The sequence below is a fragment of the Vespa crabro genome, chromosome 7, assembly GCF_910589235.1.
Source record: "Vespa crabro chromosome 7, iyVesCrab1.2, whole genome shotgun sequence".
Taxonomy (NCBI): domain Eukaryota; kingdom Metazoa; phylum Arthropoda; class Insecta; order Hymenoptera; family Vespidae; genus Vespa; species Vespa crabro.
Genome location: NC_060961.1, coordinates 4,877,768 through 4,892,500, shown reverse-complemented (window position 1 = coordinate 4,892,500; position 14,733 = coordinate 4,877,768). Strand labels below are relative to the sequence as shown.

General features: G+C 35.2%; 1 protein-coding gene across 5 annotated transcripts in view; it reads left to right on the top strand.

Annotated features, from left to right (window-relative positions):
• The window catches only part of LOC124425345 (V-set and immunoglobulin domain-containing protein 2-like), a 104,680-nt gene that overhangs the window by 74,942 nt on the left and 15,005 nt on the right, over positions 1 to 14,733 (top strand). For all 5 annotated transcript variants that reach the window (XM_046965577.1, XM_046965578.1, XM_046965575.1 and 2 more), the window contains exons 3-5: positions 6,021 to 6,156; positions 7,344 to 7,477; positions 14,435 to 14,678. In XM_046965577.1, coding sequence (XP_046821533.1) covers positions 6,021 to 6,156; positions 7,344 to 7,477; positions 14,435 to 14,678 — 514 coding nt within the window. The remainder of the gene's footprint in view (positions 1 to 6,020; positions 6,157 to 7,343; positions 7,478 to 14,434; positions 14,679 to 14,733) is intronic.

Genomic DNA, 14,733 nt, shown 5'->3' with positions numbered 1-14,733 from the left:
TTGTATAAAAAGTTATAACAAATAGAAGATATAATATAAAATGTGTATTAAGTAATACGATTTGAACAATCCTTAACGACATTTATCTATAGTATATATTATATGAAAATAAAATATTGTAATCAATTTTACGCTCTACATAAAGAATAAAATTAAGGAAAAATATATTATCTAAAAAGGATTGATTAAACGTTATAATCTCTCTAATGAAAATTCTCATAATTTTATTTATTATTTTATCGATTCTCGGGGGAAAAAAAAAGGAAAAAAATAGAAAGAGAACAAAATTAAAAATGATTGAAGCATAGCCCATCGCACATCGACAGGAAGACACCAACGTGAAAATAGAAGAGACGACGAACTTTCGATAGAATTCAGTCAACTTACGGCATCCTCATTAACCGCGAATGCATACTTTCTGCCAGATTCCAGAAAGCGAAGAACGTGAGAAGATGGATGATTAATTGTCTTTCAACCTGGAGGTATAAAATTTTCTCTCTAGGTAGTCGTGCTCTCCTCCTCGTCTTTTTGATTTAAACCACTATGTAGACGCGTAATAAGCGATTTTGAACTCCCCCTCATTCCCTTTTTACTTCACTCCTTTGCTCAATAGTCGGTCGGTCGGTCGGTCGGTCGGTCGGTCGGTCTGCAAAATTTTCCGTAGAAAACGCGTAATTTTCTCGCGAGTCAGCCAATGTGAGCGAGAGAACGAGCGAACAAGAGACAATACAGTTAAAGAAAGCTCGAAGCAGGACGAAACTCGAGGCAGACATTTATCAGCGTCGTGTACTTGTCCGACTTCGAAAGAAAGAGAGAGGAGAAAGAAGGAAAGAAAGATAAGAACAGTAAACCGACCTGATTTTTCCGCTCGGCTTCGAATGCATCGCTTTTTACTCTGGAGTCACACCTCTCACGACTATAATATATTTTTCTACGAGCGAACGAGTCTCGATAAACGGAAGGGTTTCGATGCCTTTTCCAACATACTACCACGAAAGGTTTAACTTTTTCTCTTCTCTCTCTCTCTCTCTCTCTCTCTCTCTCTCTCTCTCTCTCTCTCTCTCTCTCTCTCTCTCTCAAGTTACTCAAGACCAACTCAAACAGCTGCACACAGAGAAGTCAGAATATATATGTATATATATATACTTACGTACATACATGGAAAAGTTCAACAGCGTAGGTAACACCATGTCGAACGGTTAAAATCCTTCGAGTTCGTCGAGAAGAAAGAAATCGATAGGGCTGATTTACGGACGGCGCTACGACCGCGACACGACCCTTTGAAATTCCGTTCGAGTGAATTTGAACCTGGGTCAAGCGAGCTCCGTGTTTCACGAGAATCGAGTCAACGCCTTCGCGATCGAGGACACCTCCCTCATTCCCTGATTTTTCTTAACACATAGAATATCCTTTACCTACTTCGCGATAACGATCGTTCTTTCCTTCTGTTTCTTTTTTTTCATTTCTTTTTTTCTTCTTTTTTCGTCTTTCGTCAATTCAATATCATTTTCTCTTAATCCATTTAATACATAATTAATTTATTTTCATTAGAAATATTTAAAGGATAATATTATATTGATTAATTAAATAAATAATAGAACCGAAGTAATGGCAAAATTATATTATCATAATTTTCTTTTAAATCAAATTTAACGATGAAGAAAATTATTACATGTACGTTATTACATCGAGCATTAAGGTATATTAAATATCAATGTGTTATAATTCAACAATTGTATGTATTTAAGTTTTAAAATTATAACGAAGAATTGTTCTCAATTATGTGAGTTTAGGTAAACGACAAGTGCGATATATATCATGCGGAACGAAACAATCTATCGTCAGTTCAAACCGACTCGCCGAATCGAGAAACGATTAAACGCTACTTTTCACGTTAATAACTCAAAAATTTCGCTTGCGGTTTTGCCATACCCTCATTCATTACACGTATCCAGTGCGATGCGAACCAGAAGCAGTGAGCACGCTTTAATGCGAATCGGAAACCACTCGGTCGATGTGTAATTAAAAAGCGATATTGGATTTATTTTGCAGGCCGCAACGAAAGTCAGAAATCGAGTGATTAATATATTGCTTTGCGATAGGCGTCGACGTACATACGTATACGTATATAGTTATTCAAAAGAAAAATACGAGTCAAAGATTTTTTCTTTATCTTCTTTTTTTTATTTTTTACATTCTTGACTTCGACATTGACACTTTTTCCTTACTGTTACGTAACATTTATCTTCTTTGAAATGGAAGCGTTGATTAAGCTAAATTTTTATCCCATTTCCAATACGATAAAGAATATCTCTATCTTTCCCAATATCTCTATTTCTTTATCTTTCAAAAAAAAAAAGAAAAGAAAAAAAAGAAAAGATAAAAAAGCTGCAGAACTTTTAAGAAAAGTTTCAAAGACACATTCATTTATCCAGATAGTCCGAAAGCTGTACGAACGACAGTTTTAACTTACTTTTAACTCGAGTTATTAATAACGAGTCAATCGAGTCCGTATTACGAGACTATAATTACAGAGTTGAACAGAAGTTGTTAAACTTGTTATAATTCGTTATCGATGATAAGAAAAATTGAAGAAGCTATTGTCAATTTTTCCATCACTCTTGCTTTTTTCGTTCTTCTTCCTACTTGTCCCGCCCCTCTCTCTCTCTCTCTCTCTCTCTCTCTCTCTTTCTGTCGCAATCTCCTATCTCCTCATCTCTCTACGGATTTACCAGATAAAAGACAAGGTAAGAAATGCAAAAGAAAACATCTCTTGTAGCATTAGTTTTCTTAGCACCATGCCATCATTCTTTCGCGTTTCTTCGCGCACATGCCGTTGAGCCATTCAATTTTTTTTTTTACCCTTCGACTTTTTTCTTCTTTCTCTTTTTCAAAAAAGCATAGTTCCTCGTTCCCTGGCAAATAGATGCGAACACTGAAATATTACATCGGCTTACGAGATTATGGTTACTTGGAAGACGTGTATCTCTAATAACGTCGAGTATACCCTCCCTACGTCCTCCTTACGGTCTTTTATTCATAGATTCAAAAGAAAGAGTTTCGAAGTCCTCTGAGAAAATATCCTCTCAAGACTAGTTAATGCTTCTACAGTTAGAAGCTAGCTGTATTTTTCTTTTTTCTTTTTTCTTTTTCTTTTTTTCTTTTTTTTTTTTTTTATCACAAACAATATCGAACCACGTTGAAAGAAAACAGGAAAGAGAAAGTAGTAAGACGGATTGAACTATAGAAACGTTCCGAGCATTCTTTGGAGTAAATATATACTTATACATATACTTATGTACGTGTACATAGAAGTAACGGTGATCCAGAAAGTGACCGAACATTTTAGAAAAGAAGTGCCGAAGAATGAAACAGAAAGAACAAGAAAGAAGGACAAGGGATCGTTTGTGAGTTTTAAAAGTCCACCCTGTAAAGCATCGTTCTTGGTAGTAAGAAAAAGTATGGAAGAGGAAAAGAGAAAGAGAGGATAGATAGACTTCATTTTGTACAAAAGAAACTCTTTTTCGATTCTTTCTTTCTTTCTTTCTTTCTTTCTTTCCGTTTTTTTTCCCTTCTTTTCTTCACTTCTTTCATCGAACGTGCCACCAATTCAATTTTACCAAGTTCTCGTAAGAGAAAACGAGACTGTCGAAAAACAGTAGGTATCGTACATTTTTCATCCTTCATCGGTACTACAAAAATTCATTCCGTTCTGAATATTGAGATTCCCGTTGAAATACCTTGTCTCTTTTCTCTCTTCTTTCCCTCATCCCTACGGTGATACACCGCGAAATCGTTCGCACCCGGTTACGATCTCTCTCCATTGGGTGCATTTGTGAAAATGAGTCTCCAATCCTTTTCACGTTGAGCATAAGCTCAAGTCGATAAGAAAATCGTCGAAAATGTTAGTCCAATGTCAATATGCGTTACGTTATCGTAATAAGATTTTTTTTCTTCTATTTCTTTCCCTTTTTTACTTTTTTCTTTTCTTTTTTTCTTTTTTTTTTTTTTTTTTTACATCGAACGATAGATTTTATACTTTTTCTAGACACTTATTCGAAATCGAGAAACGCTTTATCGAATTTATTGATTCATTGAATTCCAACAAATTCGGATTATAATAATATGCAATGTTTACAATCATTCTAATTATTTCACTGAATTTATTATAATTTTATACTCTCATATTATTACTCGAGAGTTATATCAATTTTGATATTATTTTCGCGAAATATTTTTAAAAGAAAAGAATTTAATATTATTAAATAATTGATTGTTTCTGATACCTACACGAAATATCATAGTCAATAATAGAAATGTATTTTATGCGATGAAACCGCCCTTATATAAAATTTTACGAGTTAAATAAGGCATGACGTGAAGGGGGAAATTGTTCCTCCTTAAAAAAAAATGAGATTACTTGAGAGATCTGTGATGATCTAATATTCTACATCGATTTAACCAGTCTTGAAAATAATGTCAGTAGGAAAAAATTTTTGTTAATAAAAGAATGAGCAAATTTTATTCAATATCTTTGTCTCAAGTACAATCGTTTTCTGATAAATAAATATAAAAGTATAAAATTGATTTAAATTCGCCAAATAATTTTCTACTTTCTGCGTTAATACCTTTTATCGGGTATTAATATCGTTAAATAACTTTGTCTCTTTTTATTTTGTATCGATGCGCAGTACACACAATGTGCCTTATTAAAGTTAATTCAGAGAGATTTATTCAACGATTTTATCCATCGTTCTGATCTTTGAAATACGTTAGCGCATGACAGAAGATAAACGGAGTTTCTATCATTCGTGCTTACGTTCCGTAAAATTGCGATATCGCGTGTCCACCACCGTTGAAATTCAAAACCGTAGACACAAGAGCAGTGAGGATCAACGATTAAACAAGCATTTGCACGCGACATGTCCCATGGGTTCCCAAGCCCGCGGGCTTTCACTGTGTTTGATCCATGTGATCGATCAAGTTGTAAAAATTCCACGTATGTATGTATTTCTCTTCCCTTTTTTCCGAAACAAATTAAAGTTATGGACCATGGTCATCTCGTCCGAACGACCTATCTATCAAGCTGATATTGGAAATGGACAAAAAGTTGTTAACAATATTTTGTTATCCGTGATAAAAGAAAAAAAAAAAAGTCACATCGATATGATAAAAAGAATATACTTTCAATCATATTATTTGAAAAAAGATAATTATTATTAAAAGAATAAATAAAATTGTATCGATCATTTTATACAATATAATGGCACTGCTTAAATAAAGTTTCTCTTTTAGTCTCAAATTTTTACTCAAATTTTTTTACTCTTTCAATATATCTTCAATAATTATAATTTTCCCAATCGGAACACTTCCATGTTCGTTTCGTATATGGTCCTCTCTTTGGATTCGTTGAAATTTCTTTCATCGGCCGTCCTTGATAAAGAGAGTTAAAAAAAAAAAAAAAAGAAAAAAAAAAGAAAAGAAAAGAAAAAAGAGAAAGATAGAATAGCAGAGAGTAGAATGAATGAAGAAACAGAGACGATAAAAGAAGAGATGAACGAATCGGAGAGAACAACGGAGCAGTATGAAGAGTTGGAGGAAGAGAGAAAGATCTTTGCAATGCATATAAATATCAGCTGAAAAAAGGATGAAAGTACGAAAGGGTGAGATGAAGGAAAATGGGGGGTGAGGGATTGGGGATGGGTTATAACGATAGTGGAGTCGAGCCGATCGAGATTTAGTCGCGCGGAGGATCGATTTCGGCGAGTCGATGGTGCGGCAGAATGCGAAGTAATATCCGTGTTGCTTTCGACGAGAGCTACGATCGTACGAGCCCGATACATGGTGGAAGAGAAAATTGACAGAACAAGAGAGGAGGATGAAGAGAAAAAATAAATAGAATGGAAGCTAAAACGGCTTTGAAATATAACGTACCTCACGTGATGAGGCAAGCTTGAAAGAACAGGAACAAAAAGAAACTCGAAACTCGGGATGCATTAAGCTTCGATATTGTTTCACAGGTCACCGCATCTGATACAACTAGTGTCACCCTGGTCGACGTGTCCAGAAATCTGACCGGGACGTACAAGTGCGAAGTATCAGCCGGTGTGCCATCTTATCACACGTTGATCGAAAGAGCGAAAATGATGGTCGTAGGTAAGTACACTTTCGAAAACTCATAATAACCTATTCGATGCGTTATGATTCATGAAAACGAGCTGATACGAGATATCCTACTCTCAATGGTTTTATTACCTTTCGAAAGTTCGGTTCCTACCAGCAAATTACCTTGTTCGGAATTAAAATCTCATTTCCACTTATAATTCGCGGCGTTCGTATTTCCTGTGCCTCTCTCTCTCTCTCTCTCTCTCTCTCTCTCTCTCTCTCTTCCATTTTCTTTTTTTTCTATTGAATATTCCAATATTTTCATCGGATTATGTTACTTGAAATACCTATTCGAGATAATTAAGATAGCGTAAAAAAACCGTAGTCTCTGATCAATACAAAACATTAAATTAATTTAACAATAAAAAACGTAAAATTCTAAAAAACAAAAAAATTGCAATTATTCAGTATCATGATAGTGGGAGGAGTATAAGGTTTGATCTATACCATTCACTATAAACAATGTTTTCACATGTTGGAGGATTAAAATGCTCTTCCCTTCCTGCCGTCAGCCTTGATTCTTAAAGCACACGAATTCCGGAGAGAAGAGCGGACATAAAAAAAGAAGCAATAAAAAAAAAAGCTACCGATGAAATAGAGCACAGAAAGAGGAGAGGAAAAGGACAAGGAAGATTGGGGGCATAGGATCGATCGTTGGCCGGCAATAGCGACATTCCTTGTGTCCCGCTTTTCGCAAATAACGACGATACGTTTAACGAGAACTTTAGAGGCACATAACTCGCGGCACGGGATTTCCCTTTACGGTTCCCATTCCCGGAAACCGCCACGATTCTTTCTCCGTAGATTAGGGGATTCGATCTTCCCTCTTATTTTCCCTCTCTCTTTCTCTCTCTCTCTCTCTCTCTCTCTCTCTCTCTTTTTTCAATGGTCTAAAGCAAGCTGAAAACGTGACGTCAGCGTATTCCGCGCTACGTGGAAAAAGTCCAGTGTAACGTACGATCGCGGAAAGTTACGCGGTTGGAGTTCGAAGGAAAACCGCGCGAACGATCTTCTCAAAGACAATAAAATTGCCAAGAAAACGGGAGTTAGGGTTGACTTCAAATAAAATAGAAGAAAGAAATACACTTCCGGTCGGTCTCTGGCATTTCGCCAGATGTCGAATTAATGCCGGCGAGCAAGAATCCCATGTGTTAAACGACATAATTATTATGCCTTAGACGCCCCAAAAACGGATCCGACTATCGGCAGTGAAAAGGAGCGCATAGCAGTTGGAGAGATGCTCAGAGCGAATTGCACCTCCGGTGCATCCCGTCCAGCCTCTGCCATTACGTGGATGCTCAACGGAGACCATGTGAGTATTTCTCTTGTTATTATTATCTCTTTATCTCTTTCTATATTTATTCGCTTTCTTCTTCTACTTATTCTCCAGTTATTCCATTATTTCTATATTCAGTTTTATAACTTACATAACATTCGACGAAAATCCCAGATGGAAAACTCTACATCTGCCCAATCCTATTTTTTTTATTCTCTCTCTCTCTCTCTCTCTCTCTCTCTCTCTCTCTCCCTTCCCCTCTCTATATCTCTATGTTACCTTCTTTTCATTCCGTTTTTCTCGGCTTTCTCTTCGCCTTTCTTATTATTCTTTTCCAAAGGTTTACTCTGCGATCTATACTTTTCATCTTTTTTATTTATACTTTCTTTGCTTCATCAAACGCAACATTATCCTGATTACGGTTACAATTAATTATTAACTAATGCGATTAATTAAATCCATAGAAATACGACATAAAGATGTAACATGAGATCGTTCAGAAAGAAAGTAATAAAATTGTATTGATCGATAAATTAATAGATATCGATCGTACGGATTTACACGTAACTCCGATATAATTCAAAGAGAAGATAAACGTTTCACGATCGATCTTATCCATCGATATAATGGAAAATGTTCTCGATTTGTTACCGATCGTTGAAAGGGAAGGAAACCCAATGGATGAGAAGAGGAAAAGAAGAGGCGAGGGGATTTAAATCTATACGATTGTAAACACGTAAACCACTTTTGCCGTAGCAACGTAGCAATATGTTCCGACAGTGTGCAGTTCGAATTGCGATTTAACGGAATAATTTGGTTGATTTAACAAATGCCGCGGAATAACGATTTATTTGCATAGGGTGGCATCGTAGCGGCCTTTGCACCTACCCCTTCCTATTTCTCCTCTTCCTCTTCCACCTCTTCGCACCCCGAAACACCGTTACGTGTCGCCCACTTTCTATGGGCGTATCACGATATATATCTCGATAAATTTAATTCGCGTCGGAGTGAGAGCTCGATTGATCTCGAACGGGAGAACTACGAAATATCGAATTACGACTCCGCTCGCTAATTAAAAAATGAAATATGAAACTTTACAGCGTACGAGCTAGAAATAAATTCGATCGGACACTCGCGTCCTCCTTTCATCGTTCCCGTCGTCGTCGTCGTCGTCGTCGTCGTCGTCGTCGTCGTCATTGTTCCGGTTAGCATTGAATAATTTTTATGATTTTTAACGGGTAAAAAATTAGAATAAAAATATAAAGGAAAAGAAAATACAAAGGAAAATATGAAAATGTTTTTATTCTGACATCATGTTGTAAAGATTTTAGGGTGAAATTTATCTACGTTTACATTACTTTTTATAATTATCGAGAAAAAGAAAGAGACAGAGAGATTATGTTTTCAACAACGGGAAGAATGAAAAATCGCCGGGATGGAAATAAAACGAACGTTGTGGCAACGACTACCGAACTATTTCGTACACTAACAGAAAATTCGCGTTTCGTGAACTGCTCTATCTCTCCCAGCCCTGATGACGTATAACAATAGCTTGTTCGCTCGAAAGCACACGTCTGAACGAACTGCTTCCTATTTTTATGTTTCTCGATTTTGGAAGGAAGGAAAGCAATGATAGTGGGGGTATGGAATTTTGAATCTTTTTCAGCAGTCTTGATGCATCTCGGTCCGTTTATTTCCTAAGAAAATGCCATCGACCATCCCATCGTTTTTTACTTCTCAATTTTTGACATTTTCGATTGACTCCTCAGGTCTCTTACTCTTGTCCTCTCTCGTTTTCCCTTTTGTTTGTCAAGAAATATAATAAAAGGCGTTTAGGTCCGTGAAAAGTCAAAAATATAAAAAGGAAAATAAAATCGTTCTATATAAATTGAGTTTGCGAACACTCGTACAGACGATTTTGAAGTTCTTTTAACGTTCTTTGCGCTTTCATTCTAGAAAAACTTCTTTGATAACTCTGAATCTATGAATATTATTAAAGAGAATGAGAGAGAGAGAGAGAGAGAGAGAGAGAGAAAGGAAAGAAAGAAAAAAAAAACCTCAATAGAAAAAAGAGAAAGCTTAGAGTTAATTAACGATACTAATCGAGATTAGATAGCGAGAAATAGATTCGTTCAAGCGAATTACGATAACGATCACTTGGAATAAATTGAACGATCGTGGCTGATATGAAATTTCCGTTTCCGTAGAAACTCGAGAGGTAGTAGAAAAGGTCCTGAAAGAGCAGAAGGCCTATCAACCGGTGGTTAACTCGCGTAAAGTGCAGGAGTCGCGTGGACCATGACGATGGTCTGGTGTAGCCGGTCACTGGGTTAGAAAATCGCTCTCATCGATTGTCCAACGGTTACTTCTACTATTCCACCACATCTCCAGTTAATACGTACGCTAGTATATATATATATATATATATATATATATATATATATATATATATATGTACTTATATATCTATCTACTTATATACTTTTGATTATACTACATTCGTTTATATATGTGTGTGTTTTTCTTATATAGATAGTCTTAGATATAGGATAGAACGTTATGGTATTCGTAGTGTATATATATATATACTATATATTATATATTATATACTATATACTATATATATATAGTATATAGTATATATATAGGTATATTTGATCTTATGCCAAGAGGATCGAACCACACCTTCCAATTTCGAATTAACTTTTCTTTGATATTTTCTCGCCGCCTATTTTTCCATTTAGCTTCACACGACTTTGCCGAAAAGCTTTCTTACGGATTTGAAACACATCGACGAGTATTTTCAAAGTAGAAAAATTTTCTCTGCTGTCAGACGAGCAATCTGAAAGGCGTAGAATCAATACCATTAACAATAGGCAATCATCAATCAAATATCATCTCTCGAAGGGAAGATTATTTGTAACTAATCGATTACTCGTTCATGTTTAGATTAATAAAAAACATATAGGGAAAAAGAACAAACGATAGATAATTTCAGTAAGCCATGTGTTATATATCTACTCGATTTATCTGTCGAAAATATAAATTTCAAATATAATTACACAAAATTTTCGATTCTCAAAATTAAGTTCGATCGTTAGAAATTTGATAGTACGAGAAACCCGTTGAAATTCTAACTCTGTGTCGTTGTGGTTTCCTGGGATTCGAGATATAATATTCAAGGATGGTGGGCATATCTTTGAGGTCGTGGCACGCGTCGAGTGCTTTATGGAAATACGTACATGCTTACGTGCGTACATATATATATATATATCCTCGAAATATATGGTCTAGGTAGAAAAGAGTATGAGAAGTATGAGGCTTTGTGACTTCATGAACATCTTTTCACATTTACGTGCGTCGAGTGCGAAAGTAGAAAAGGCAGAAAGAGAAAAGAATTCAAGAACAATCGAAGAGCTAGCGATATTTTCATGAGTTTATCTACGGGACTCAGATATAGACTCTCTTTCAAACGAGAAAACGGCTCTCTTGCAAAGGAATCGAACGACACTCGACGTTTCGCTTCGAAGACACTTATCGCTTCCGTGATCGCTCGGGGATCGAATTTAAAACAAGACTCACATTTTATCGCGAGAAAATGTGGTACAATAGTCTCTTTCGTTTTCTTTTATCCTTTCCTTTTCCTATTTTTTGTCGATTACGTAAGTCCACCTCGTTTTCGAAAGTAATAACACTAGAAAGCTGACATCTTAGACTTGAGCTTAAATTTGCAATATTAAATTCAAATTGAAATGTAATTTTCTGAGAAAATAGAAACTATATATTATATTTTCTTTCGTTCAAGAAAAAAAAAAAAAAAAAGAAAAAAAAAACAGAGACAAGACAAAGAAAAAAAAGAAAGAAAAAAGAAAAAGGATGGATTCTAATTTTCCACGAATAATTTAAAAATAATTTAATGAGAACGTTAAATCTATCCTTTCTAAATTCAAATAAAGATGAAATAGAAATTCACGAAAATTTCCCGTTGCATTTCTGCATCAGACTGTTTTCTACTGGCACCTTAAAAGAAAATTCACGTAAACCGTTCCGTTCTCGAGATGTAGTAATACCGATTCTAAAAACAAATTCGTATCTTCTACGTGGCTTCAATTACATTACTTCTTTTCGATCTCACTAACATTTTCAAGATTGCTTCTTTTCAAGAAAGGGTTTATTCCATTTTTCGTTTTCCCTGCGAATAAGATTTTCCTACTTATGTTCGTGAAAAACTTAAAAGAAGGCCGATAAGAAATATGTGAGAACGTTTAATAGTTAAAATAATGATATACTAAAGTTGTCAAGGTCGTTGATTATGATCACGACGAAATGGAAATTACAAAAAAAAAAGAAATAGCGAATCCAGCGGATATATGTGTTTAAAAAATATCGTGATTAGTAACCTCGAAAATCAAGTTTCAGATAATTTGGATATTTTTTTTAATTATCGTGCTCTAAACGCCGTGTTAATAATATCTATAAAAAGTTTCATTACAATTAACTCGATACCTCTCGGCAGCCAATTTTTGTTGATTTTGTTAAACTGTAAGTAGTATTAGCTAAATGCCTCAATCTTTTTTTATTTCCAGCGGTCCACGACCGGCATAAACTTTTTTATTACTACACATAATATACACGAAATTCTTTACTTGAATTTTTATCCAAGAATATTATTAAATTATTACATTATGCTTTGTAATTACAACTTTTTCCTAAACATATATAAAATGTATTTACTTTCAAAAGTATTTACCATTTTCTAGAATAAAAATTGATGTACTTCCAATGAAATTATTAAAGTGTTAATTATTAACGAAGCGAGCGTTGTCTCCTTATTCTCATGCATATGCTCGAACGAACGTCATTTATAAACATTTATAAACAACGATTCAAAATTCAAAATTTAAAAATTTCATTTTTGAGATTTTAATCAGATTTTTGGGATTTGGAAATGCTGGTTCAATTTTTTTTTTTTTGAACCTACAAATCCTACAAATATTTGCTAATAAATAGTTTAAGTAAATGTATATCCGTGTATTCGTAAATTTCAAACATTTGTGCTACATATATTTTGATGGAAAACAAGAGACGATGATGTTTTCATTTTGAACAAATACATATATATATATATATCATACGTAAATAAACGAAAATATCTATAAAATGCATTGAACGAAAATAAATAGCGCCAACAAATGAAGTAAATTTTGAGAGTTACATGAATCATGTAGGGAATATATGTAGGTATCTACCAACACGGCTTACAAAGATATTATGAGAATGAAGGATTACCAGGGAAACACTGAGAATACATTGAAGGAAGACGTATATATGTGTTGGTGAGTGAATGAAGACGTGCGCACACAGTCATATAGATAAAAAAGTCAACGTGCGTGTATCCCTTTCTCTCTGATTTTTCTTTCTCTTTTTCTCTCTTGCTTTTATTCTTTTGCCGTATTCTCTAGCCGTACACGTGATTGCGAACGATGAAAAAAGAATAAAAAAAAAGAAGAAAAAAGAAAGAAAAAAATGAAAGAGAGAGATGGATTATGCAGAAGGGCGGACATCATCAGCGGCAGAAACGGCGGCAATAGCAGTTTTGTTCCTTGCATTTTATGAACGCGGCTAGTAGTATTTCGACGTCATCATCGTACACGATACAAGATTTCGTACCTTACTCGAAGCAATAATGTCGAGAGAAAAGGAGAGAGAGAGAGAGAGAGAGAGAGAGAGAGAGATTTTCTCTCCGTCTCTATCTTTCTTCGACTTCTAAACTTTCATCCGACATCTTCACTCTTTATTACTTTTCCTGAAAATGTGATCTCTGTCCATTGGTCTCTCTCTCTCTCTTTTTCTTTTACCTGCTAGAATTGAGAATTTTTGGAAATATACTTCAAGAGAAATCAAGATTTAGGAAAAGAATCAAAGGGATAGCTTGGAGTTTGTCAAAAATTTGATATGATTAAAAGCATTTCATATTTGAAATTAAAAAGAAAAATAAAATGAAATAAAATGAAAGAAGCAATATATCTTACGGATATTATCTCTCTCGACAATTTTTAACAGAAACTAACGATGTGTCGATATTGATGCATTATGGATTGACATATGAAATATATAGTAATAGTAATATAGAGATTCGATATTTCCGTTCACTGATACCACCGAACGTCTCTTTATGAAACGTTTCGATAGTATTTCATCGTGAGTCATCTTGAGAAGAAGAAGGAAATTCTATGTCTGCATTTTATAGTACATCTACTAGATCTCTTTTCCTTTTCTAATATCTAGCATAGCTTCGATTTAACCTAACCAACTTTCGAGCGTGCCAAATGGCGGAACACGATTTTTCTTTCTGTCTCTCTTTCTTTCTCTCTCTCTCTTTTCTCTCTCTCTCTCTCTCTCTCTCTCTCTCTGTCTGGCATCGTAACGCGACGAGATGACGCTTTATAGAGGAGCCTTCCATTCCTCTATGTTGTTCCTGCCTACGCGCTGAAATACGCAACGTAAGCGCGAAGTGAACGAAAAAGAGGACGAATAAAAGAGAGAAAGAGAGATGTGAAAGAGTAGAGATAGTTGTTACGAAAGGAGATGGGCAACACGATGGCACAAGCTTTATGCTTTATGCTTTATGGATGCGTCCTCTGGTCTCGCGTCATCGCGAGTCCACGGACTTGATGCATAGTCTCGTTTGTTCCCCGAAGTAATAACGCCGAGAGATACTCACTCGCCTACCATTTTCTCTACTATTCCTTTGGCCTTTCTTTCTTACTTCACGAAGAAAATGGGAGTCGATCTCGCGACGATGTTTCATAATAAAAGTGCACGAAACGGAGACTTTTTTTTATTCCCAATGCTCCACGTTCCTCTTACATTTGTTCTTGATTGAAGAAAATAATATATTCGAGGCATCAAATGGAATTGATATATTTAGATATATAAAATATGTAATAAGATTATTTGTATCTAATAAATTCGTTTGTATTATATTTATAGATTACAAACAACAGCTCACAATTTTGGATACAACCCTACTTGATCTCACTGGAGGATGACACCGTAAAGACGAAATCGCTTATAGAATTTAAAATCACCAATGACATGTTTCGAAACGATCGGCTGCATCTGCGCTGCATAGCCTTCATTTCCGATGTATATCGAAAATCCGCTGACATGGAAATCTCTATCGACGAACCGCTTCTTGCCTCTATCACCGGTGATGCACCTGCACGCAGTCACAGTAAGTCACAATTCTATTCTTCGTTATCTTACGATCCCTAACGATGAAGTTAAAC